This window comes from Hippoglossus stenolepis, chromosome 24, assembly GCF_022539355.2.
Source record: "Hippoglossus stenolepis isolate QCI-W04-F060 chromosome 24, HSTE1.2, whole genome shotgun sequence".
NCBI lineage: Eukaryota > Metazoa > Chordata > Actinopteri > Pleuronectiformes > Pleuronectidae > Hippoglossus > Hippoglossus stenolepis.
The window spans coordinates 4,955,787-4,983,134 of record NC_061506.1 but is presented as its reverse complement, the minus strand read 5'-3'; the positions used below and the strand labels follow the sequence as shown (position 1 = coordinate 4,983,134).

Genomic DNA, 27,348 nt, shown 5'->3' with positions numbered 1-27,348 from the left:
ACTTTCCATTACATTGTCAATTTTATAATATTTAAAAATATAAAATTAGCTGTCAGAAATTATTTTGCCTCATTCATAGTCATTTTATTTTATTTTATCTATAGTATGATTATATATAATAAAAAAAATGGGGCCACAGAATAAGTAACTTTACAAGTACTCAGGTACCTTACTAAAGTTGTTTTGTGTTCACTTATATTTTCTACACCTTGTATAACACACACAATAAATTCTGCATGTTTTAAACCCCTTCCACACATGAAACATGGGCTTGTGTTGTTAGAATGCAATATAATAAGATAGATGCCTACATTTCCCTCAGGATCAATAAATTATCTATATATCATTTTTCATCTATTTGTATATCTATCTGAGATGTACAAATACTGTATTGAGTATAAATATACTAGGGAGTCTCTTTTTTTTAATTAGGTGAATGTAATACGTTTTGTTTGAAATAATCCTGTTGTATTTACTTGTTTCAATTTAAGCAACTTTATGTGATGTTTACTATGAGTAAATAAAATCCTGACAGATGTGACAACGTTGGAAAAATTTGGGCCATCTTACAAATGCAAAGTTCCCCACTAGGTGGAAGCAAAGCGTTGTTTAATTTCTGCTGGAGTGATTTTGTTTTTTCTCAATGAATCCAGCCCAACACTATCAAACGCAAATGACACCACTTGTGTGTTTGCATACAGGCTTTAAAAATAGCTATTACACACTTCTAACACATGGGGTGGACACACAGACCCTGGCATGATAAACAGTGAATCAAGAAATGAACCGTGAATCAAGAAATGAACCGGAAAACAAGACAAAACAATAATTTAGCTCCAGTATGTTTGAGGTGGGAAGGAAAATAAGTTCAATCTTTAATTCTACATATAGTAGATGTTGTTTATACATTTTGAAATTGTTAAAAAGTAAAAACAAAGTTGAAAAGTTGTATGTGGTCCCATGTGTGGGGCCATATGGTTCACAGCGCCCCCGGTGGTCGGAGTTAAAACCTGCAGCTTGTCACCGGTCAGGAGGCTGCAGCAGCTCCGGACCTGAGGACCAGAGGGCGGCTGCTCCGTCTCTGTCCCCGAAACCACATCGTTAAACCCGGCCAGGACCCCGAGATGAGTCCACGGTGAAAAAAGGTAAGCTCCACTTTCATTCCGCTGCATCCACTCTTCTTAAAACATGACACATTAACCCTCTTAATGTCCTATTTTATCGACATGGGAAGAAACATCACCGAACTCCATTCAAAAGTCAAAGTTTTGTCGGTGCCGAGCTTCTGGTGAAGCAGATTTAAACTCAAAACTATTAAACGACCATGTGTTCGTGTCCAATCTTTTATTCGGCGCCACTTTACGAAATATCAACTGTAAAATGAAGAAAATATAATAAAAGACACTAATTCATGAAGTTGCCAGTGCGCTAAAGTGACATGTAGCTTCTGTCATCGATGCTAATGTTTAATTCACAGAGTTAACGAATTTCTCAGTAAATAAATGAATAAATACAATAAAGTTGCACATTAAATCAGAGACATTAGTCCTTAGCAGTCAGTTGAATATTAACAAATATAAATGAAAGCTGTTCATTTATAAACTTTTCATTTATCTGTACCATTACTGTACTTTTACTGCGTTACATCTGTCAGAAAATATCTGTACTTTCTACTCCACTACTTTTTTTTTACAAGGTATTTACACCTGCTGCATGTACTCCTGTGTAGTCGAACAGTGCATATATAAATATTCAGGTTCTTGTGCTAATTTTACTTTTACTTGAGTTTCTTCGTATGGATTTATTTGTACTTCAACTTCGGTACAATGTTTTTTGTTGTAAATTATTTTATGATTTATTCACACAGTGGTCAGTCAAAGGTCAAAGGTCACAGTGACCTTATATGAATCTGGAAAAGAATTATGTCGATCTAAATACAGGAAAACTATCAAATGTGACCACTGTGTGGTGCTGAGTTGCAACCCAATGGCAAAGCATGGCTGGAGCGTGTGTTCCTGAAGTGGACAATAATACAGGTGCTAGCAAAGCTTAATAATCATTAGCCTAACATGTTGTGTTTGAGTATGAAGTTATTTTGGCCCAATGATGTTCAGTTTTCTTGCTTATCTTTTGTTTTGGCTTTAATAGGTTCAGAAAGTAACTCATTCAATTTTCATGTGGATCTAGGATTTTTTTATTATTATTTCTCAGAGAGTAATGCACGAATCTTGATGGAAAAAAAACAGGCATATTTAGTGGACTGATATTTATGAGTATGGTTTCATAAGCGGACTGTTGAGTGCCATTCTAGTTTTATTTTCTGCCACATTCTAAATGTGAGTGGAAACAGAGCTGCTCCCAGTCGTCCACTATACATACGAGGACTCACTGCTGCTAATATATAAGCCCTAAATGGAAGTGGTGTTAAATCATGAAGTTGGACGCCTGAATGTGTTACCCACAAACCTCCGCAGTCTCACATGAGGTCAGGCTGAAGTGAAAAAGGAGAGAAAGATGGATGAGGAGAGAAAGGGCGAGTTTAGTGCTGATGGGGGGTGATGGACAGGCGGCTGGGCGTTAATGTTTTCTCTGCTCACGTAGCCTAGAACTCACAGAAGACGCTCCGTGTGTGTGTGCTCAGCCTTTATTTATTCAGGGGAAGTTGTTAGAACTTAATGTTTTTCCCGGAAAACTCAGAAAGCCAAAGTCTTCCGATTTCAACTTGCAATCTTTAATTCACAAGTGAGTGGCAGTCGCGGTCATGGCACCTATTGGTAGTTGGTCAAGAAATAGCTCAAAGGTTAAGGAAAAGGCTGCACCTGAAACCACAATCTCTCACTTTTACATATCTATTTCTACACAGGTAAATAAACAAGATATGGAAAATAAATAAAACTTGTCTGGAGCTGTTTTACTCAAAATATATACATTCCTTTTTTTACTGTAATAGCGCCTGGCTAGCGCCCTCCAGTCCTTTTCTCTAAGGCTTTATAGGCTAGTCCTGCACCTACGTTAAGATAGGCAAAGATATCATTTAATCTACATGCTTATGATTCCTCAAAAGTATTTGGACAAGGCTTTTTCTCTATTCTCTACATTGTTGTGTGTGTGTGTGTGTGTGTGTGTGTGTGTGTGTGTGTGTGTGTGTGTGTGTGTGTGTGTGTGTGTGTGTGTGTGTGTGTGTGTGTGTGTGTGTGTGTGTGTGTGTGTGTGTGTGTGTGTGTGAGAGAGTCTCCTCAGCGCAAGTCTTTTATTACTCCTGTAGAAAGGTAAACCTCGGCAACTGCAGGGCTTTAAAAAACCAACACACAGCCGGGGCTTGTTTTAAAAAGGAGCGAGCCGAATGTTTGAAGTATTAAAAAGTCAATATTTCTTTGTGACACACAGGCCGGTTTTCACAGAGGAGCGCTATGTGCCGGACAAGGCAGCCATTGAGGGCCTGTGACGCGGGGGGTGGGGATGAGGGGGGGTTCGGGCGCTGGTTTGGGGGTTAAGAGATGTTGGGAAACCACTGTACGCCTCCTTCTGCAGCTGGTCATGGATTAATGGAAGTCACTGGAGATTAACTGATATTCAACAAAAGCTGAAACAATTACTGGATGAACAGATTAGACGTACAAGGAAAACTCATTTGAAATAATCATGTGACATCATATTATTGTTTTTTCCAAGCCTATCAGATAGGAACGTTCTCTGATAGTAAGATAGTAGTTAGATGCTTGGGCATACAATGGGCAAAATTTGAAAAGCAAAAGCCAGACTCTAAAGAAATCCTGAGACACTTTCTGAGTCATACACAGTGACGCAGAAGTCATCATATTCACTTGTTTTAGTTACGAGCTTGCTGGCGTTCTTTTAGCCCCCCCCCTGAAGTCCACTGTCCTCGTTGTTTCCAAAGGTGGCCATCTTTCAATGGTCCTGCTTTGGCTTTTTCCTCCGCTTTCTCCCCTGCATCTCTCTGTGCCTGTAATCTTTCAGCCTCAGCAGTGACAGGAGGGTTGTAAAAACAGAGCCAGAGGAGGTCATCCTGAAGTTTGCACAGGAGCGAGCCATTCATCCTCTCAGGGGGGTTTGGTTCTCTTCGCTGTGGTAAGGCTGAGGCCGCGAGAGATGAATATCCCGCTCTGTAATGGTTGTGGATGAGGCTGGAAAGTGTTATTTTTCTCTTATGCTCTGCTGGGCACAGGGGAAGCTAAACGATCCTGTCGTTTCTCAGTGGATATGATTAATTGGTGCTATTAATTCCCGAATAGGAGGTCAGCCCTTCGTCTTCTCAGATTGGCAGCACTTCTACAGCCACATCTGACTGGTGTCTCTGTCAACAGCACGAAGACACGTCGTACCTCCTGCTTGTTGACACAGACAATGGATTTGACTCAGAGTTCATCCATACAAGACTGGGTTAATTTGAAAACTCTTTGCATTTTGTGCTTTCCGGTCATTTTCATAAAGAGTTTGGTCTTTTTAACTTTCCTGTCAAACAGCACTGGTCAGAAATTAAATTTCCCTTGTCCACACTGGAAATACATCATTATCCTCATATATCATATTAATTCAGACAGACTGTTGAAGACTCTTTTTAAAGAGGCAGAAAAGTCATTTAATTTTAAGAGTGGCAACGCATCTTTTATTTGCTGTAAAATATTGCAGTTCTTCAATGAAACAACAACACGATTATTCGTTGCCGTTTGCTGTGCGTCAGTCGCGTCAGGTAGATTTTCATCTGCAGTGGTGGTGGCAGCTTTGGTGTGAATTTGTTGATAACGTCACATTAAATCTTTCCAGCTTGAAAGATGCTGCAGTCCCATTAAAACAATAATGTTACATTGTATTAAGGTGGAATGTCCTCTATCACACTAACTTTACTTTACATTTAGTTATCAATGCCCCATGTTTACTCTTTCTGTCTCTGGTGGTGTGTCGGGAGGTCAGACTGGATTTCACTGTTTAAGCAAACGGATGTTTCACCAACGAATGTTTGCCTGAGCTAATGTCGTTTGCTATTGACTCTCGTCTCCTGATTCATTTGCACGCTGATGCCACTGCAGCTGTGTTCGACCAACACCAAGGCTCAGTTTGTATCGGAATGATTTAAAACTTTACACCAGAACAGTCTCGCTCTTGTCCGTCTTTACCCACTTATTTAGTCAGTTTGAGGACGTTGTCTAACGGTCCTCAGCATCTCAGTAACTTGGACATAAAGACGCTTTCATAAGTTGATGGAATTTCTTTAGATTCATAGTTGTCTTTTTACATATGTCTTACAAAATCCTACATTTATTAGTCTTACTTTTCTTTGGTTTTGTCATTAGATCGTTGCATTTTACCCCCTGTGCTTCCACCTGTTGAAATACACCAAAATCTGTTTAGAATCCTTTATATTTTCAAAGTTTTCTGCTGAATATTGGAGATAAACGCTGGTTTTTAATGACTTCTACGTCTTTTTAACTGATCTAGAGTTCAGCATCACTCTTGAACTTGCTGGACCTGATTCTGACAATTAAATTGAAGCTGCGATCATCAGTCAATTACAAACTTCTCACAGGAGATGGTACCTGGTCACCAAAGTTACATCGAGCACGATCAGGCTGAGGAGTGGGAATGAAAGAGGAAACATTCTCTCTATTCCAAGTCAGTGAACCATCAAACTCATCTTGAGGCTGCTTTAAGTTATAACTTCAAGTTTTGACCTGTTGACAAGTGATCTGTGGTAAATGCAGTGCAAAAACACCACAATATTCACTATATAAGAACAAAACACTGATTTAAACGATTGAGCTGATTACCACCTTAATCTGACCTTTTTTTATTGAGACAAAATCTCAAACTGGATCTTTCAAGCATAACAATACACACTCTCACAGCGGGCAGACGTCCCCTCTCCATTCAGAGAGTTAACAGTTTGTTCTGCACAAACAGGAATGCTTTGCTCCCCCCTCCTGCTTTACTCCCCTTCCACCTCTCTGCACACACTCTGGTCAGCGTGCCACTGTGTGTCGATGTGAAACAACTTCTCCCTCCCTTGTTTTTCATACCTCGTCCTTTCTTCCCTTCTCTCTCACCATGTGAAGCGTCGGGATCCGTGCCGCCCGTGTGTGAGTCTCTCGGAGCAGTTGGGTGATGGTGAACAAGTAAGTTTATTCTCCTGTATATTTCTGTGTGCATGCACGTCTCCCATGGGGAGGTGGGTTCTTTCAGTGCAATTACTTATTCTTTTGTGCCGTCCTTTTCAGTCTTTGTGTCCAACTCGCCTGGCAGTTATTCTGTTTCCTCTCCGCAGGCTCATTTCTTATGATCAATAATATGACCCTTCACCTCTCCCCTCTCCCCCCTCATTTCACTCCCATCCTCAGCGTATATATCACTCAGTCTCCGACTTCGGAGGCTGCAGCTGCGTGGATAGACATGTGCTCACACTCAGGGGGGGCTCAGGTAATGTGTGGCGGATATTTTCTTTGTTCTGAGGCATGAGTGCTGAAATTGGAAAGGGGAGGGCAGACAGAGGAAAAGACCCCCAATGAATCAATAACATCAGTCTGTATTCTGACATTATGTCTGAATGTGTCTTGTTTGATGAGCAGTTCTTTGTCAAGCAAGAGACACAGGTTGTACTGACTATACTCTTGGGATACGGATGAATATTTTTGACAAGAAGCAACATCTAGAAACATGTAACTGCTGCTACTACTGGCAACAGCCATCATACCTGATTACATGATTAATAAACTCATATCTTTAGTTGATTAGTTTGTAAGGGAATATTTATGGAATGTGCTATTAGTCATGACTGGAAAATAATCCCTGGCACCACAGGGATCTTTACAAACATGCTGCTCTCTTGTGTAACCAGAGTTGAGATCCTTCCCTCTGACAGCAGCATCAATTAGATGTAATGAATTACTCATTAAAATACTAAGACCTTTAGTCACACAAGAGATTCAAAGACTAGAGACAGTCTTAGTTTGCATGATAGTATGTCACGTTTACCACAGCCATGCCTGGTACAATATGTCCATGCACAACATGTAGTTATAGTATATTTAAGAATAACTTAAAGGAAAGCTTGGCTTTCCAAATGTAAAACAACCTACTCCCATACAGAGAATAGAATAAAAATACATTTGTTTTATTGTGCCAATAACCATTTAAATCACATGCACAAAATGATAATTTTAATATTTTGCATCCATTTGCAGCAGCTCCTGAAGGTGTGGATGATTGAACATTTTTATAATGGTGTTTGTTTATTTTATAATTATTATATCACATGATGATGATAACAGGTGGAGACCGTAGACTGTATATAAAAATTGACGACATGACCGCTCCCCATAAGTGAAGCTAAAGCGTCTCGATCACCTCCTGCCTCCTCCATGTACACATTAAATACAAGGTTTGGTTTCATTAGTTATTTGATGCTATATAATTGTTATTTGATGCTATATGATTGACAGCTGGGACTGACTCAAGATTGGTTTAGCAGGTGTGTCAGCCGGACCTCGAAACCGCAGCTCCATCCCTTGATTGCTGCTGTGCAGCCTCTGGCTCCCAAAGTGCAACATGGCAGTGTTTGTATCCAGGATATTTTGGCTTCATTTCTGGACAGAAGTGGTGATGCATCGTCCACCTTTATTTACAGTCTATGGTGGAGATCTTAACCTCCGTTTAAAATTGGTCTGGGATCTTTTTTCTTAAAGGTTGTTGATGCCTGAATACCGTTGTTTGCCTTCAGGTGTCTGAGCATGTGAAGAAATGTAGAAAATAATCTGTATAATCATTTTTGAGGTGGCAGTTTGTGGTGTAATTAATATATTTACTGTTTGTGGCTCTCAATCCTCTTAAATGATAATTCATTTAAGAGGATTGTCTATGTGCAGTCAACTGGTGGTTGCACTTTGAAAAAACAGTACATTTCCTGATGGATCAGTTTAACCATCTCGGCATCTGCATAGTGCCTCAACTCTTGATAACCATACTTGGCAAAGATTAAAATTCTAGTTACATGCAGCTTTTCAGTTGGGACTTTTTCTTTGCATCCAACCACCTTGTGACAACCGTCTTAAACAAAACAAGCTATGAAACCCTACCATTTGACTATCACATACATAGAATATTGCTCTCATGTTAGCAAACCAATACCTGTTTACACATTCAGCAGACAGAGCAACTTCAGCATTAATTACCTCTGCCAAGGTTATGTTTTTGTTTGTTTGTTCATTAGAGATTATGCGAAAACTACTGGACAGATTACCACGAAACTTAGTGGAAGGTTACTGTATGCTTCAGGGAAGTTGATGCAAAAAGACCCTACAGATGCCGAAGATCACACTACCGTGTCTTTCACATTACACATAGGTACAACTGGTACAAATCAGACTGAAATGATGGAAACGTGTGTGAAAGGCAAGTTAATAATCTCATATGGTAAATAAACTTAACTCTTAGAATTTGAGACTGCAGGTCTCTTTCTGTTTGTGGATGCTGTTTGCTTGTGCATCTTTTCCTTCATCTTTCATTTGATATTAGTGTGATATTCGTGATGTGGAGAATGGGTCGGCCAACCAGTAATTTTATTTCACCTCTACTGAGGGAGGACGTGGGCTAGTGATCCTGACAGAGCAGTTGAAGAGAATGCAGCAGGTATGCATTTGTTAATACACCCTCCTTGTGTCATTTATTCGAGAAAGCAAAAGAAATTGGAGTCGATGATAAGAGAACAGAGGGAGACAGAGAGGGAGATAGGAAGAGACGGACCGGTGCAGCTGTGTGCCTCTTTAGGATTCCTGCTCTCTACCTCCTCTCGCCGGGGCCAAACCGGCATCATTAGGTTTGGCAAATTACCCGAGCAGCCATTGTGGCGCGGCCATGGCACGTTAGTGTGTCTTTTTAACTGTGGCTAAACTCAGTCTATTCACTTGTAAAAGAGAGCGGCCATTGGCAGATAGTTGGCAGGTTGCACAGAGAGGCCATTCACCCCGGTAGGAAGGAGCTGAGAATACGGCCTCGGAAATGGTCCTCTCTGAATATTTTGATGGAGAGACTCTGGATGCCCTCTCAGTGTCCATTTGCTACAACTAACAAATCTCCATGAACTGACTTCATTGCTGATTAATACTTTTTCATAGGTGAGGGATCAGTTACCGTCAAGCGAGAGCAACTCTCAGAGAATTTACTTTTCATTCTAGCTGCTGTTTTGTGAGCCTTTTCTTATTTAAGGAGGAATTTAAAGTTTGCAGGTTTTCGGTCGTGGGGAGATGCTGGGAGGGGGGTTCTCTGTTTCTTTTAATGAGAGTTTAGACAAGAGAGACGTCTACAAAGGTCAGATACTGGACTCCCTCCTTTTCTTTCTCATGTCACGGAGGAACAAATTACAGGGCTTCTGAATGAAGAAATAATTGCTTGTAATTAATTTCCTTGTCATATTACCTCGGTAAAGAGGATTTGTCTGGATTTGAATGAAGCTCGCCTGAGATGTGCACCCAGTGTCACAGCATGCTCATTTTGTCGCCTCTATAATCCTGGTGGAACTGCATCTGATCGCGAGGGGGACAGTAAATGTTTTGTGAGGTATAACCGAGGAGGATTTACTCATCCTGAAAAGAAATAGCACCTTTACAGTGTCGTCCCGCTCATCCTAAAGAGGTTCATCCATGCCTTACTCTCCCCTTCATCAAATCAACTCATTCATAGATAAGCCGTGGGCTGAAGGCATCCGAGTGACACACACCGCGGGAGGGCCGTCTCTGTGGTTCCTGAAAAGACTGAAATGTTCTACTCCTTCAGTTTTCTAAAGACAAAGCCAGGAGAGCTTGAATAGAAAGTTCCTGAAACAAGACAAGTTCAGTGTTGCTTTGATTTTGTATACATGCTTTTAAAGCTCGAGATTCCCTGCTTTTTAAAGGGTGGGGTGTGTGAGTGGTGTTTGTGACGATTAGGTGTATTGTGAGTTGGTGGAAAAAGATGCAATGTCTTTGGAGGAAGCTTGCAGAGAGAAAAAAGCAGGAGATTTTGTTTTTTGGAGTTTTTTCTTAACACCAAAGTTAAAGACCCACTTCCCCTATTTCAATCAAGCTGCACCAAATTTCACAGACTTATTAATATCAGTTTCCTAAATATGCCAGATTTTTTAATCAAGATCCATGACTTGTTGACTTGGAAATAAATAAAAACGTCAAAAAAAGTCCTGTCTCACAACGTTAAAGAAAGTGCTCAAAATATTCCTGTATACACCCCTTTGTCCCAAAACATGCCAAAATTTGATGGATTACTTCTTGGCTCATTTTCCATCCTTGCACCAAGTTTGGAAATCCTTTCGGTGGTATTTGTGTACACAAGCTGACAAACAAACACACGGACAGGGGCAAAAACCTAATCTCCTCCTAGTTTTACTTTGGCAACAGTGGTTTTATTTTACTCTGGAGCAGCTGTGTTTATCTCCGACAGTGTTAAACCCTTAAGTAAAAACATTAGCATCGTAGTTATGCAGAGTCTGTGTTTCCTCTGAGCGCGGTGAAGGCTGAAGGTGCTTGAGCGAGGAGTCACAGGCGGACACATGCTGTAAGTTATGGAGAGAAAACACGAGGCAAACAGAGCTGTAATGTATACACCTGTCATGTGTTGGTGTGTTGATACAGTGAAGCCATTAGACTCTCAGGCTCAGAGGTTTAAATCCTGGCAGTGTTCATCTCCGTGTGGGGGTCACATGTTCGCTCCGTGTTCCTGCGAGTTTCCCTCCCACAGACCGGTCACATGAATCGCAGACTCTGTATTTCTAATCTCTTCACAGGTTGTTCGAGCTTTATGGTGTTTTTCCGACACAGGCAGCTACACCAGCGAATGAATGGATGAATGCTCTGACACGCTCCGGGCTCCAGGAAAACACAGCGAGGCTTGAATGTTTGCCACTTTCACTTCCTACGGTTCAGTCAAGGCCGCTTTCCTCCCTGTTTGCATCTGGCAGCAGATCGTGTTTCGGTTGATCCTGATCTCGTCAAGCACTGAAAACCTTTCCCGAATTCTTATCAGATAACACATGATGTATTTTATTGATTAAGAAGTCTCTTATTGACACAGTGTTATTTGCTTTTAACCATAACTACAAACTTTCTCTCATCTTAACTTAGTAGTTTTAGTTGACTAAACTTAACCAAATTAGTGACAGAACAACCGATGTTGCCATGTAGTTATGGCGACTTGTTAAGAATCTGCATCTGTACATTTCCCTACTGTCTCTGCAGACTCTGACTGACATCCGCTGCCGCTGCTTCTCATTGTCCTGAAGAGATAAATCCCTGAACATTAGGCCTCTCACTGTTCGGCCTTTGCACGGCGAGAAGAGCACGGCCACATAACAAAAGTGAGGCCAGCGGCGGAGCCTCTGTTCCCATCGCTTCATTAAGCAGCAATGTCGGACCCAGCAGGTTGAAAAACCTCTGCCTCCCCTCCACAAACAGACATTCAACACTTCTATTCTGCAGAGCACACAGCACACGCAAGCAAACTGACAGAAAGAGGGAGCTGCTGAACTGTCGTGAAGAATACTAAGCCTTTAAGAACTACTTTATCTTCCAATTCGGACAAAGTTAGAACCAGAAGTCTGCATCAATCTCTCTTCCCTAAGACCATTTCTCTTCAGACCTCAGCTGCAATTTAACAGTTTTTCTTTCAAACTCCAACAGCTTTATAATCAAACATGAGCACTAGTCCCACTCCCTGTTCTCTAACATGTTTTCTCCCCAGTTATAGAGATTTAAAACAGCTTTGTCTACAACTTTTTCTAAGGGCGCCATTACAATGACTTCAGTGCATGTCTGAAAGCAGCTTGAATGTCTGTTCTCCATCATGTTAGAGTTAAAACAACCACCTTTGGTTTGCCTACAACCTTTTAAGGGTGCTCTTACGATGAGTGTCTTCCCCTTGAAAAAAGACCATGCTGGGATCAGGAGTGTCATCCCTTGCTTTGTGTATCTCATGCTAAAAATAAATGCTCTCCTGTGTAAACGGCTGTAACAGTAAAACTGAAGAAGTGCTTTTGGCCTGTGTGTCAATATGCTGCGGTGAGAAATGAGCAACATTTGTATTTGTCAGCGAGATTTTACTCCTGACAGTTTGAGTTATTTGATAACACTGAATGAAATTCCCATTGCTCAGATTGCTTTCACTGGTTCTTCAAGATCATGAACTGATGTAGGAAAGGAAAATAAAAGAGGAGAAGGAGAAAGAAATGGAGGTGGGTGATAGAGCAGAAGAAAAGCCAATCACAACCAGCAAAATACAAAATGCACTCAGACAACGTCTAATAGCAAGTAATTAATTTAATATTGTCTGTTTACATGATTAAAAAACTCTTGGTTTGGTTGATCTGCAATACATTGTAGATACCTGCTAAGTCCCCAGACAATTTTTGAATGGGCCTTTGCTAAAACCACGTGCACATCACCATCAGACAATTATCTTTGAGCAGACTTCATGTACATAAATGGATTTTGATGTTGACACAAAGGCTCCTCATGTGGCTCGCAGTTCAAAGTTCACCGCCCGTGTTTGGCACTGGGCCCAGCCTCGTCTCTCAATGGCTCTCCTCAGTCATGAAGAGCCTCTGCAGACGGCACCCTCGGTCTCAGAGTCGGCATTAGAAAGATTTTGCGGCCCGGTCCTTTTGAGGTGAATCAGCCGTGACCGACTCCTGCTGACACTGAGGGGCTGGACACCCAGCAGCGGCAGAGGGGCCGTTGAGCCGCAGGACTGGCAAAACTAATTTGAAATGGATGGACAGGCTGACAGAGAACAGGGAAGGGCGGAAAACAAATGTGGATTTAAGATGGATTAAGAATTTCCACCATTAGTGTTTGATTCTCTGTGCTCATGTGCTCCTCTCTTACAACAGGTGTTTCCTGAGGACCTGATTGAAGACTGAGTGTGGTTGTAGCCATGCTGACGTCAGGGTGGGGGGTGTGGGCCCTCTCCCCCTGTGGCCTTGTGCTGCTGATCTGCTCGTCCGTCTGTCTGTCCCAGCAGCCTCACATCAAACTCGCAGACTGCAGCAGAAAGGAGCATCCTGTTGTCTCCTACCAAAGTGAGTACATCAACACCAGTTATCTGTAGAGAGAGGGAGGGAAATGAAGAACTTAGTCTTTAATTTGACTTACAAGTAGAGTGAACAGTCAGGGAGAGATTGTCATATTGTTGTCAAAAAACATGACTGGGTAAATAACTGAAGAAGAAACACTGGGAAACAGCAGAATGCAAACTGGGACTAAACAGAACCACAGAGACTAAACCCACCACGTTGATTAGACACAGGTGAAACTAATTAAACACGGGGCAGGTAATAACAAAGTCCTAAAAAGTCCAAATACTAATGAAGTCTTTTAAAAGCTGAACACAGAGGCAGGTTCATTAGATATGCTATAAGAATGAGCTTCCCTCAGACTAATAAGGTTCAACCATGAGAATGTTCGTGACGTTGATATAAAAGTCCTGCAGTTTTTGTTGGTTTATCTCGATTCAAAATCAGTTTCCACTCTGCTCTTTGTGTTTTGACTGAAGAAGTCATGTTATTCTTGTATTAACGCACCTTTAGACACAAGGTGAAGTTCCAGGTCAGGTGGGTAATGTCACCAGAAAATAAAATAAATTTGAGGCGGCCACTGGGAAAAAAAGGCTGCAACGCTGGACTCTAGGAAACTAATGAGAACTGGTACAGGGGAAACACAGCTTGGAAACTAACTAGGCTAAGGGAAGCAGTGAAATAAGACAAAGGTGACATATTAGGGCTGATGAGGCAACGTGAAACACACGAGGTTCAGGGAGGGAGATCTGAATGAGACGGGAGCTTAGTGATGTTAAACAAGAAGCAAGAAGTCCAAAGAATGGACAGAGATTGCAGCGAAACAAGCAGTGGATGAAACAACACATCATCAGTGCCATGTCCACATCTCGCTCCTGGAAGGTTTGAAGCTTTGACTGATCGAACAGTTCACATCTATCCTCAGTTTCCCCTCAGACTGTTTTTCATACTCTGGCTTTTTCTTTCAAATGAGTGTGTTTCTAATTCTGTGTAGTTAACCACAGGGGTCAAAGAGCGAAGCCTCGGGACACGGCCGCTGTTAGAAAGACTCACTTTTCATGCCGAGCAGAGTGTCTGCATGGACACAGGTCATAATGTGCGCAGGGAAATGCACAAAAGCAATTTGGATTTAATAGCTCCCTCTGAAAATCACAGTTGCTCAGGTGATGGTTTGTATTCATGCGGTACCGTCGTTAAAAGTGGAGCTGAGGACAAGAGTGAAAGGTCAGTTTTATCTCTGTTTGCTCACAGTCTTAATAAATCTTACAAAATATTATCTGAGATTAATAAGGAATAAGTATTGCAACCAACTTTCATTCAGAGATGATTAAATTCAGGTTCTGTATTCTCCTTGTGCATCAAGCCTCACACTTATTCGTACATCTGTGCATTTATCAGACGTACAAGTTTAGATTTAATTAATACATCCAGCTGTTTAACAACTGGGCCCTTGTTTATGTTATTTTGACTGAATGTCCGTTTCCATTCAGCTCAAATTGCTCGTCTGGCAAACTGTGCTGTTATTGTTTTGGATACATTCGTCCCCCCACAGGCCTCTTCAAATAGGAGGAATTTAGGTGAGGCAGCAGAAGCAGTGTTTAATGTTCAGTTCTGCTGAGCTGTATCCTGCTGTGGTAGATTCGATTTATTTGATTTTATCTAGAATGACAATTAACATAGTAAACAAAGTCATAAGGTAGAAAAACTGAGTTATTTCAACAGTTATTGTAAGTAAAATCTTATTTTATTGACTTCATGTCAGTTTAAATTGGAAACATTGCAGGGGTGCAGATTTTACTGAAGCAGCTAGAATGCGACATGTGGTTTACATCCAAACACAAACCTCAGACCCACGTTAATTTTCCTCAACCGCTACACGAGCAGAAAAAGAAACCCCAATGGATGTATGTATTCAATCATTCACCTGCCTAAACTTCAACCTCTTATTCTGCCCCCGAATTTTTAAAACCTGGAGTGTTGAACCCTGGGACTCGGCCTCGTTCTGGTGTCACTTTCTGACTGATTAATTGACACATCAGTAAAAACACTGAGGGAGTAATTGAAGACTGTGAGACAGGTATCATTTGGTGAAGAGGGATTCCCACGCAAATAATGGACAAGTTATTTCTTCCCCTTCTTCCTTATTCTCCTCCTCCCGCTTCCTCTTCATTCTTCTGATTTGCTCCTTGTCTTCCTCCTGTTCTTGCTCATTATCCTGCTCCTCCCACTTCTTTCTCCTCCTCTTATTCTCCTGCCTTTTGTCTGTCCTCTCATTAATCTTTTTCCGCCCGTCATTGTTCATCTTTCATAATGTCTTTCTCCCTTTTATTTCTTGCCTTTTTTCACCCCTCCTTCTATTGAACTTGTCCTGCGACCATTAACCCTTTACTCCCCCTCCACCTCTCACTCTTCATCCAGTGTTGACGCCGTGGATGTCGGAGTTCTCCCATCCAGGAGTGAAGGATTTCTCCCAGCTGGCTCTGGACCTGAGCAGAAACCAGCTCATTGTGGGAGCAAGGTAACAAATAAGCAAATAACCATCACAAGTGTGCAATGTGATAAAGTAAATGTAAATCATCAGGTTTATAGGATGAGATCAGGGGAGGAAATGGGAAACTTAAACATGTGGATCATATTAATGACAACACTACAAGAAACTAAATAAGCTCAATACTCAAAGAGCGAGATTCAGAATCATAACCAGTCTATCAAACTCAACCTCTGTGTGTCTCTGCTGCTTATTTCTTATTTTCTTTTTCAGAAACTTTATCTTCAAGCTGAGTTTGAGCAACGCCTCCCTCATACAGGTGACACCAGCCGAGATAAAGGCTTATTTATTATTATATAAAACGAATTTAATGTACAATGTTTAAATCTACATGATTATACAGTACTATATATTTTGTTTCTTCCACAGGCGACAGAATGGGCACCCAGTGACGATACAAAGCGCTCATGTCAGAGCAAGGGCAAATCTGAGGTAGGGTGCAGTTTGTATCACACACAGGAAATGGGTCACACTCAGTTTATGTTTACTCTGTTGTTCAAGTTTAATGAACGATAGAGGGTCAGTTCTTTCTCATGAAACAGAGATGCATTTGTCTGCAGGAGGAATGTCAGAACTACCTCCGGGTTCTGTTGATCAGTGGGAGGACGCTGTTCACGTGTGGGACCAACGCTTTTGCCCCCGTGTGTATGAGCAGGCAGGTTGGTACAAGAGTTTATCATGAGATGTCACAAAGCAAGTTACCAGGATCCTCCAAATATTAGAATACTTTTTGGGAAATTAACAAAACTAGTTCAGAAAATGTTTTTGTTTGACCATAAAAACTGTTATTTTTCTTATGATCAAATAATCAATTAAATGGCTGACCATTTTAGCCCTGAAAAGGAAGTAGGTCTTTGCAAAGGAAGATAATGATTAAGTGTTTTTTGCGTAATATAAGTGATATATTTGGAAAATGGTAGAAGGTCAATATTAAATCAATATGTCCTTGCAAATTAATTGAAAGTTTTGATTGAATGTCCATCCATTGAATTGGATGGGAGGTTGAACGCAGCCTAAAAAACAGAAAAATACATTTCCTGTAAAGACTTCAGCTGTTTCCATCCTCCTGTCTGTCCTTCTCTCAGATTGACAACATCAGTGAGGTGTTGGACACGGTGAACGGTGTTGCCCGATGTCCCTACGACCCGCGCCACAACTCCACCGCCATGGTAACGGAGAAGGGCGAGCTGTACGCCGCTACAGTGATCGACTTCTCGGGACGTGACCCAGTCATCTACAGGAGCCTGGGGAACATGCCGCCGCTGCGCAGCGCCCAGTACAACTCCAAGTGGCTCAACGGTAAAAAAAAGCACCAACCAGATTTGTTTACAGCCTCATGTGTCTGTTTGTGAACATCATATCTATTTCTCTTTTCTCATTCAGAGCCTCATTTTGTGTCCGTTTATGAGATCGGTCGCTTTGCCTACTTCTTCCTGAGAGAAACGGCAGTGGAAAACGACTGTGGCAAGATGGTGTTCTCTCGCGTGGCGCGGGTCTGCAAGAACGACATGGGCGGTCGTTTCCTGTTGGAGGACACCTGGACGACCTTCATGAAGGCCCGACTCAACTGCTCGCGCTCAGGAGAAATTCCCTTTTACTACCACGAGCTGCAGAGCACCTTTTACTTACCAGAGCAGGACCTGATCTACGGCATCTTCACCACTAATGTGTGAGTGATAGTTATAGTCATTGATGGCATCATTAAAGGGGAATGTCAGTGATTTTTAGAGTGTTAGAGTCTTACTTGTCAACGTTTGTCATTTTCCTCAAGCCTCCACTTTTGCTTTCCATATTTTCTTTCGTGTTGAATTACTGCGATCTGACCATGATAACACCCCCCGTCCTCCAGGAACAGCATATCAGCTTCAGCCGTCTGTGCCTTCAATCTCAGCGCCATCACTCTCGCGTTCAACGGACCTTTCCGCTACCAGGAGAACCCCCGCACTGCCTGGCTCTCTACCCCAAACCCCATACCCAATTTTCAGGTAACTCACATTTCGAAAGACTGGATCCAGTGGACATGTCTGACAGACATGGTGTTAATAGATGTGAGACTGTTGCAGCCTTACCTCCAAGGGGACAATAATTCATCTCTGTGTGAGCGCACACCCAATTTGTTAGTACAGGACAGTATGAAGAAAATTCTTCTCAACAAGTGCTTGGCCACTTTTCAAAATGCTATCCAATGTGAACTGCAAGGACACTTTCAATTGCAATATCATATAAGCAATAAAATATGATAGAAATTACATAAATAACATTGTGATATGTACATAATGTACAGATTTCACTACAAAAAGATATTATGGTTAGAGAAAGTCCCTGAGACCCAACACATGCTCTTCTTAGTCACAACAGTCTCTTTCTCAAACACTGATCCTCCCTTCTTCACTCCTCAGTGTGGCACTCTGGAGGAGGGAGGCCCCGGGGGGAACCTGACGGAGCGCAACCTCCAGGACGCCCAGCGACTCTTCCTGATGAACGACGTGGTGCAGCCGATCACCATCAACCCGCTGCTCACCCAGGACAACCTGCGCTTCTCCAAGCTGGTAGTGGACATCGTGCAGGGCCGAGACACGCTCTACCATGTCATGTACATCGGCACTGGTGAGGATTCCACTTTGGTAGAAGTTACACTACTGATTTAAAATCAAAAGTTAAATAACAGAACTTTTTTCTTTGTCCATCTTGTCAGAGTATGGCACCATCCTGAAGGTTCTCTCCACAACCAACAGAAGCCTTCAAGGCTGCTACCTGGAGGAGCTCCGGATCCTCCCTGACGGACAAATCCGGCCAATCAAGAGCCTGAAAATTCTCCAGAGTGACAGGTCCTTGTTCGTGGGACTCGATGACAGATTGGTGAAGATCCCATTAGAGCGATGCTCCAACTATCCAAACGAACGGTACAGACCTCAAGCATGAAATCAATCAAACTTTATTTGTACCTTTCATACGGGTTAGTGATATATATTAAATAGGAGGAAAAAAGTCAATAAAATGGTCTAAAAATCCATTAATAGACCAGTAAAAGTGAATAAAATTTAGAACATAGATACACTAAAATAATGCCTATAAACCAAACTTAATCAGAAGATGGGCAACCAAAGTTTGGCTGCTCTCAGGTCCTCAGGAAGACTGTTTCAGAGGCTTGGAGCATCGTGCACGTTGGAACAGCTGATAGATCAGAGGACCTGAGGAGCCGTACTGGTTCAGTATAGTATAGATGTGACTCAGTGTCTATAATAGATAATATAATATGTATTTGTTTTAAGTTAAACCATATGGAAATCCACAATCTGCAGCAAATCATTTAGTAAATGTTGCACTTCAAATCTGTGAGTCTTTGTGTATGAATTTTAGTGTGAAAATGTACTTAGTCAACTTGAGAAAAAAAACCATTAATTAGGTCAGTACCATTAAAGAGACAAACACGTGTGGGTCTCCGAGTCTGCACGGCTCACAGTTAACGCTGACAAAGATGATTATGTTAAGAGCCCATTTTATTTTCCCCTGTAAAGAAACTGCTTTTGAAATGTCACTCCATATTTTGGCTTGCCCCAGAGCAGAAATTACACAAGTAGGCTATTAGTGAATTTGTTGACAGTAAACGCACAACTAGAATATGCTGACAACCTTGCAAAATATTTTATGATGTACTGTACAGTAGTTCCTCGGTATTAACACAATAGAAGTTCTTTGATAATCTCAGAATCATTAGACAGCTGCTGATTGTAGGCAGACGAGTTTGTGGTGTCATTTTAAATCAAACAATTTGTAGCAGGGATTCTCGATTATCCTTCAGCTTCTTCAACTAAATGTCTGATCTCTTGTTAGCTCCTGCATGGAAGCCAGGGATCCTTACTGCGGCTGGGATCTCAAACAGAAGCGTTGCACCACCATCGAGGAGAGCTCCAACATGAACCAGTGGATCCAAAACATCACAGAGTGCCCAGTAAGACACGCACACACACCTGTGTAATGTTCTGTACTGTATAAAAGGTAGAATAGGTATAATATGTTAAAAATGTCTTTCTGGAGGTGAGGAACTTAACGCAGGATGGAGCTTTCGGTCCCTGGGCACCGTGGCAGCCTTGTAACCACGATGACGGCGAGGGCTCCATCAGCAGCTGCGCATGTCGGTCCCGCTCATGTGACGGACCGGTGGCCCGATGTGGTGGCGTCGAATGCAAGGGTCCCACCATTCAGGTGGCAAACTGTTCCAGGTACATGTCTTTATGATATATTATACTAATAAATCTGAAAATATTATATATTAATACAACCTAATATTACAAAAGAAGGAGTGATTAAAGTTCCAAGGTTATTGCATTTAATTTGTTTTTATTTACAGTAATTTTAGCTAAAGAGTAATAAATAAGTGGAAGAAAGTTAAGACAATTATGTCGCCCTTGTAGTTGAATATTTTGATTGCTATTCAATTGCTAATATATGCTATTTTATACAAATATATATACATATATATGGTATTTATGTTTCCTGTTCCTCAGGAATGGCGGCTGGACTCCCTGGTCTTCATGGGGCCAGTGCAGCAGCAGCTGCGGCATCGGCTTCGAAGTGAGGCAGCGCTCCTGCAACAACCCCTCGCCTCGCCATGGTGGTCGAATCTGTGTCGGCCAGGGTCGAGAGGAGAGGTGAGGATGTAGCGGCCATCTTTACTGCATGGCTTGATTAAGTGTTAAAATATCACCACATCAGTGACACAGTCTAGGCACAAATTTAGCTAAGCTAGAGTTATGAGATTTGACATATACTTTGAAGCTCAGATAAAACCAGGAAGACCTGAGCATGCTTTAATTTTCTGTTTCCAGGCTGTGCAATGAGAAAAGGCCATGTCCCCTTCCAGTGGCGTGGACAGCGTGGAGCCCCTGGGCTCACTGCAGTGCCGAATGTGGAGGTGGGGTCCACTCCAGGACCAGAACCTGTGAGAATGGAAACACGTGTCCTGGATGTGCCACGGTACTGCAGTGCTGAAAAGTCAGGGTTTGTGGTGAAAGTAAAACCAATCCAGATTATTGATGAATTCATTTGCAAAAGTAGACAATCTGCTGTGGGATACTACATTTATATTTATATAAATTGTACAAGTAGAAACAAACGAGTAGAATTTCCTTGCTCCACAAAAGGTCTATGATGCCTCACAAGCTTCACACTTAAAAATGCTGCTAATTGCAAATCTTGGAAGCTACCACCTGTGCACGCCACAAAGTTTGCAGTCTGACCTGATGGCGGCATGAGAAGGAAGAAAATGTCAGGAATAGAATCTTAAAGGTTCAACCTTCACATTGCAGTGCTCCCATAGTAATAAGCTAATGCAGAGTGGCACTCAGTAGAGCGGAAAAAAAGAAAGTGGAAAAACAATCGTGGATCCGTCCCCTTTGTCCAGACCTGCACCAAAATGTAATGGATCTCTCTTGGCTCATGTCCCATCTAAGAGCCGAGGAAAATCGGCATAGTAGTTTTTATGTGCAAACTAATATAAAAATTAAAAACATGAAACTTCATTGAAAAGTAATTAAATTAATCTTTCAAGTAACAGAAAAGAAAGTGATCTGACACTCTTCTGCTTGCGGGGTAGAAACATTTTTAATATCAGGCACATGCTGTTAACCTTGGGTACCTGTGGTTTGAGCTGTGGACGCAGGCCAGCTTATATAAAATGGAAGCTTTTTATTGTCATATTCCTGCAACCATCCATTAAGAGTCGCCCCATCTGACTCATCACTGATGAACCCACTCCATAAGAAGTGACTGTGAAGCATCATTTTATGTGTTCAGCAGGATGCAGCTTTGTTAAATGGTCCCATTCAACACAGTAATTGGCTGCATAATAAACTCGCTCCAGTAAAAACTGCAGTATCCCTGTTGTTTAGCAGGATGTATTAATGCAGCACTGTTTCTACAAGCTGTTCATAATGAATTATAGGAAACATTAGGACGTATGGTGTCGGCATATAAAGTAAATAAAGCATTAGCTACAGTCTGTGGCTCAGCAATGTCTCAGCAATGTCTGCTTCATCCACTCCAGGAGTTTAAGGTCTGTAACCTGGAGGCTTGCCCTGAGGTCCGCCGCAACACCCCCTGGACTCCCTGGATGCCGGTGAATGTCAGTCAGAACGGGTCCCGGCAGGAGCAGAGGTTCAGGTACACCTGCCGGGCTCTGCTGCCCGACCCGCAGCAGCTGCAGCTAGGCAAGAAGAAGGCGGAGACCCGGTTCTGTCCCAGTGACGGGTCTGGAGCCTGTCAGACTGACTGTGAGTATCTGAACAAGTCTTTTCCTTCTCTCTGCAGAGTAGTGAAAACAATCACAAATACAGCCAGGTCAGGTACCATGGCAACATGATTGTTACCATGGAGGAACACATGGTGCAGTGATTAGTGTTTCTTCAAATGACGTCTTGGTTGAAAGAAGGCAGTGACATATGAGGTATATTCCAGCTTGGGCTTCAATGGGACATGGGAGGTCGTGTCGTCCATCTTTATTTACAGTCCATGTTTGATGCCAACATAACTTGGGGATCACGTACCTGGGAGTAACTTTCTAGGTTTGATTTTAGTGGAGCTGCCAAGTCAGGTCCGAAGTCTAATTTACTGTATCTGTGAAACCGTGTCAGCCATCAGCAGATTGATGAAACATCATTGATCTGTTCCAACGAGGATCGATGATGTTTCCTCCGCTCCTCAGAGACACGACAGGTGTTTCTCCTCTTGAATTCTGAGTTAACACAACTAGATTGTAGCTGCCTATTTGTGTCTGAAGAATTACTACTTCATTTTTTTATATAAGGGTTTTTGTCTGCTGAGTTAAAATGTTTAAAAAAAAATGTGTTCCAGCTCTGGTTGAAGACTTGGTGAAGACCACTGGCCGCACTCTGTCCCAGCCCCAAGATGCCCGCTGGGGATCCTGGGAAACGTGGTCCGGTTGTTCACAGCAGTGTTCCAGAGGCTTCCGAACCCGCAAACGTATGTGCTCGACGGCAGAGGGCAGGACCAACCCGAGCTCCTGTGTGGGATCCCCGGTGGAGTATCAGGACTGCAACACTCAGCCCTGCCCAGGTAGCTGGAGCATTTTGGCAGCGTAGTTGCAAAAATGCAGAAAATGTTAATAGTATTAATAAAATTTACTGTATGTGCATGTACCAGTGAGTGGAGCTTGGTCTTGCTGGTCCTCCTGGTCCCAGTGCTCGTCCAGCTGTGGAGGTGGACACTACCAGCGGACTCGGCAGTGCAGCAGCCCGCCACCTGCTAACGGAGGGGACATCTGTATAGGCCTGCACACTGAAGAGGCTCTCTGCAACACACATACTTGTGAAGGTATGAAAATATATGTAAAGCTGCATTATAGAAGACTTTTAATGTAAATCATGATGTATTCAAAACGCCTTGAGGGAATTTATTCAAATTTGGCACAAACATTCAGTTGGACTGATGAACTGATTCGATTTGTGAGAAGGCTTTTGCCATTTTTTTTTTTTCCCCTTTTAGTCATATTTCCACTTTCTAACTGTTTTAAAAACTTCTATACAGAGTTTAATGTCATTTAATATAACTGTCACACCATAAATACACTCGATAGATTCAGCCTGTCTGCCAAGATTGAATAATGTTGTTTGTATGGATGCTGATGGGAAATCTCCACACAGCAAGTGAATCAATATTTGTGTTGAGAAGACAAACAGCGGGGTCGTTGGAGCGTATCCCAGAATGCATCGGCTAAAAGATAGAAATTAAACAGAAAAAAAATATATCCTCCGAATTTACAACTGATCCAAACGTGGACATTTATTTGGACTTTTAAATAAAAGAACAGACATTGACATCAACTGTAAACTTTAGAACCCAACGATTTGTTCTTGTGCCCTTTTGTCTACGTCTCGTTTTCACTGCGTCTTCTCTTTCGGTCATCAGGTTGGGGCGAGTGGACAGAGTGGGGGGAGTGCGACGAGGAGGGTCTGCAGCATCGCAATCGTCGCTGCAGTGAGGACGTGGTGGCTGAGGCCGGACTCTGCCAGGGCAACGTCACCCAGTCCAGGCCGTGTCGGCCGCATGAGGTGCCAGGTAAAAGCCCGTTTGTATTTTTTTGCCATTCACACAAGTTAAAAGTACAAATTAATGGGGATCCTGTTGACATTGTTTGTCTCTTCTGATCTTTTAGCGCTTTAAAGATTAAACTTCACTACATTGATTTGTGTTTTATTTGTCTTTCTCCAGTCGTTCTACCCGGACAGGACGACCACAGCTGTGGAAGTGAGTGGCATCTTTCCATGAGCTCTCTGAGACTTGTTATTCTTTGTTAGTGCCTGACACACACCTTCTCTCTCTGTGTGTGCGTGTGCGTGCGTGTGCGTGCGTGTGCTGTGCAGGTGCTATACCTTCGCTCTCCTGTTGAATCCAAAGTGAATCAATATCACCTCTGTTTCGTTGAAGCCTCTGAACATGTAGCAACACCTAGTTATTGTTGCAAGGTCACAAAGTTTTTTTTTTCCACCCGTGCACCACACACTTTGTAGTATATTGAGTTTTGTTTGCAGCCTTGGGCCAATGTGGTGTGGGACTGGACTTTTGATAAAGTTTCATTGCAGCCAGGAGCAACATCAACTTCCAGTTTGAAGTCATTCTTTTCCACCCGCTTGCCTCAGCTCAGGTTTTCTTCCTCATGGTTTTGCATTATCTCTAATCTCATCCTTTGCTCTCTCCCCTGCGCCTCCAGCCTTCACCTTGTTCCAGCTGCTTGCTGTGGGCTCAGCTAGTTTCTTTGCAGCAGCGTTACTCTCAGCGCTGGCCTACACGTACCACCACTCCCTGAACCGGCCGTCAGCAGAGTCAGCGGTGATCCATCCCAGCACGCCCAACCACCTCACCTACAACAAGCAGGACAACAGCACGCCAAAGAATGAGAAGTACATCCCCATGGAGTTTAAGGTACCACTCGTATGTTTCCTCAGATTAAAGAGAGAAAGACCAAATGACAAAGTGATTGTTTTCTATCGTCAGGTGTCATTTCTGACAAGAATTATCTTTGTCTCTACTCCGTAGACACTAAACAAGAACAATCTCCACGTGAATGACGAGACGTGCAACCACTTCCCCTCCCCGCTGGCCTCCAGCAACATGTTCGCCACCACCTACTATCCTCCCAGTCTGGGCAAGTATGACTTCCATCCAGACTCCCCCTGCAGGACCTACATGCACAGCTGAGAGAAAACAACCCTCTTCAGCAGCCTGAAGGATTTCAAAGTCCGGAAGTCAACACCAAAATCATCATCATCAGGTTCCAGAGATCTTAAATACTTCTGTAAGTCTGTGTGATCCACAGACGTCACTGTACACAGGTACTATTTCTTTAGCAGGGAGTCGTTTAAATTTAGAAATTCAGATGAAACTCCTTCTCAGTGTGTGAAGGTGAAAGCAGAAATCTGACAGTACGAGCTAATTCAGAGCACAACACTGTAAATCAATGGTTAATGAGTCAAAGGAATAGTTTGACGTTTTGGGAAATACACCTTTCTTCTTCTGAATGTTAGATTTAAGTTTCATTTCTGAACAGTGGGTGGAAGTGGAGACGCGTCGTCCATCTTTATATAAAGTCTTTGGTCTTTACACAGAGAACAAGTTGTGGTTTTAAGCGGAGATAGGTGTTTTAACTTCTTTTTTCAGAGGCCAAAAACCTGTGTGAACCACCTGTAACTGGTAGAAGAATCTACCGCCTGATGAGCTGGTCAGACGCTCAAAGCAGTAACAACACGTATCTTCCCTGAAACCATGAATCTTCTCTATTACGCTTCAGTTTGTGTTTGATTTAAACCAACAGGATGCAGTTTTGAATGTGTTGCCAGGCGCGTTATTGACTGCAGCTCCGTACTTAAGGCACAGGCATGAGATCGATATTGATGTTTGCATTTCGCTCCCTGGGAGAAAGCACATGGACATATTACCCCAATGATCCACTATAACAGTTTATAACCAGCGCCCCTTCCATCTACTCAAGGAGGAGCCATGTTTGATTTAAACAACCACCTGCAACTGAAACCTAACTCTCACTTCACCCCCCCTGACGTGCTCCACTTGTGCTCAGGACAGTTTGAAAGCTTGATAAAACCCCCCCCCAAGATCCAGGGCTTCAACAAAGCTCCACACATTACATGTAGCTGGATTCCTTCTGGACCGAGACAACACTCATCTGCTGCTAATGTGTTATTGTCAGCTGAGTTCAGAGGACTTACTAATCCTGTATAGGGACTTTACAGGCAGCTTGGTCGCTCGTTAAAGTGTCGGCTGCCTTCAGCAAAGACTGAGAAACAAAAATATCCCCTCACTTCATCTTCACTGTGAGTGAACGGAGAGAAGAAATGAACGGAGACTTGCAGATTTCTGCCTCATTTGCTTTAATTTTCACGTTTTTCCGAGTTCACAGTGGAAAACACTGACGAGGACGTTTTCATCGCTGGCGCCTGCTGACTTTTCTGTTATTTCCACAGATGTATTTGTGTCCTGAAACAACTTGATGGATTTTATTCGTCACACAGGGACAGTTTCACCCCTGTTTTCTGGATGTTTATGCGTTAAGGTTATTTCTCAACAATCACCAAATACAACACAGCCGTACTTGAACATTCCACAGCATGAACACAACCTAAACGAGCCACACACAGGTAACTTTGTCATAAGTAACAATACAATATATTAAACTGTGATGGAACTTTGAGATCGATGTTTGATGTAAAGAGAGCAAGGTGAAAGTTATTTTAATGGACTATAACTATGTTTTTCTCACTTAATAGAGAGCAAATTTTGGAGAGAGCCTCGAACAAAAAGAAACACTTTATACATGTTGATATTCGTGTATATGTTGAATATACATACCTAAAAAAAACTGGAGTTAATTAACTATAAGTGTTCCTGTTGGGCAATTTTTTCCCCATAAATATAACCAAATTAAGTTTGCAAGACATTATTCAGACATACAATAAAGAATAAAACAATAGATAAACAATAAAATAAACAATTTGCTTAAGTTGTGCTGCAGAAAAAGCCCCAAAAAGTCAACTACTAAAGCTACAATATGTAAATGTTAGATTTAAGACTTACACTGACTCTACACTCACGAATACGACAGGATCTTGCTGAGCTTGTCAAACTAAACTTCTCCAGGATAATATCTGACTTTAAATTCAGAAGAGAATCTACATTATATGGGTTTTAAATCCTTTTCAACACGTTCAGACAGTCACCATCTCGGCTCCTGGTCTGTTCCATGAGAGTATTGCTGATATTTAAGTTGATCCTGTGCTGTGAAATGTATATAATTACATTCAGTATCTTGTGTTTCTGAAATGTAAATGAATGCAGGTGTTTTTCACCGTTTGCAGTTTTATGTAGCATGAAACAAACGTCCCTGACAACGTGTGTGTTCACGTTTGGGTGCCTGCAAGGAACTGCATGTACCGAGGAATATACGACATGTTTGTGTACAGACAACCTGTTTTGTTTTTTTTAAGTTGTGTATTGTATTTAAAGGTCTTAACAGCTGAATCCTCATTGGACACAATATATCCTCACAACTTGTCAGTGAATCCCCTCGAACAAAAACACTTCTGCTGAATATGACTAAAAACTGCCTTTTGGACACTGTGAACTTTTGTTACTCTATATTTTTTATAATGTACACTGTAAGAAATATCAAAAGTTGAATAAATCAGTTTTGGTGCCAGTA

General features: G+C 42.1%; 1 protein-coding gene and 1 long non-coding RNA gene across 4 annotated transcripts; one reads left to right on the top strand and one right to left on the bottom strand.

Moving 5' to 3' along the window:
* The first annotated feature begins 1,015 nt into the window (after window positions 1-1,015).
* On the top strand, window positions 1,016-27,348 carry LOC118103645 (semaphorin-5B). 2 transcript variants are annotated; one of them, XM_035150787.2, is made up of 23 exons: window positions 1,016-1,145; window positions 6,072-6,131; window positions 12,887-13,075; window positions 15,488-15,587; window positions 15,831-15,876; window positions 15,987-16,049; window positions 16,178-16,276; window positions 16,703-16,916; window positions 17,001-17,286; window positions 17,467-17,602; window positions 18,017-18,224; window positions 18,313-18,520; window positions 19,452-19,569; window positions 19,656-19,840; window positions 20,126-20,269; window positions 20,447-20,594; window positions 21,664-21,889; window positions 22,470-22,691; window positions 22,779-22,949; window positions 23,544-23,693; window positions 23,847-23,882; window positions 24,346-24,557; window positions 24,672-27,348. In XM_035150787.2, the coding sequence occupies exons 3-23, from the start codon at window positions 12,931-12,933 to the stop codon at window positions 24,831-24,833; spliced, it is 3,279 nt and encodes a 1,092-aa protein (XP_035006678.1). In that variant the 5' UTR covers window positions 1,016-1,145; window positions 6,072-6,131; window positions 12,887-12,930; the 3' UTR covers window positions 24,834-27,348. The 2 variants fall into 2 exon arrangements, with proteins under 2 accessions (XP_035006678.1, XP_035006679.1); XM_035150788.2 differs by lacking the exons at window positions 1,016-1,145; window positions 6,072-6,131 and having other exon boundaries at window positions 12,611-13,075.
* On the bottom strand, window positions 12,297-13,255 carry LOC118103646. Of its 2 annotated transcripts, XR_004694915.2 has the most exons (3): window positions 13,149-13,255; window positions 12,882-13,067; window positions 12,297-12,776 (listed from the first exon to the last, which is right to left on the bottom strand). It is a non-coding gene; the product is annotated as an uncharacterized LOC118103646 (long non-coding RNA). The 2 variants fall into 2 exon arrangements; XR_004694914.2 differs by having other exon boundaries at window positions 12,297-13,067.

Coding starts and splice junctions, on each gene's coding strand:
- LOC118103645 (XM_035150787.2), top strand. CDS start 12,931: ATGCTGACGTCAGGGTGGGGGGTGTGGGCCCTCTCCCCCTGTGGCCTT. Junction 17,603..18,016: donor ACCCCATACCCAATTTTCAG/GTAACTCACATT, acceptor TTCACTCCTCAG/TGTGGCACTCTGGAGGAGGG. Junction 19,570..19,655: donor AAAACATCACAGAGTGCCCA/GTAAGACACGCA, acceptor GTCTTTCTGGAG/GTGAGGAACTTAACGCAGGA.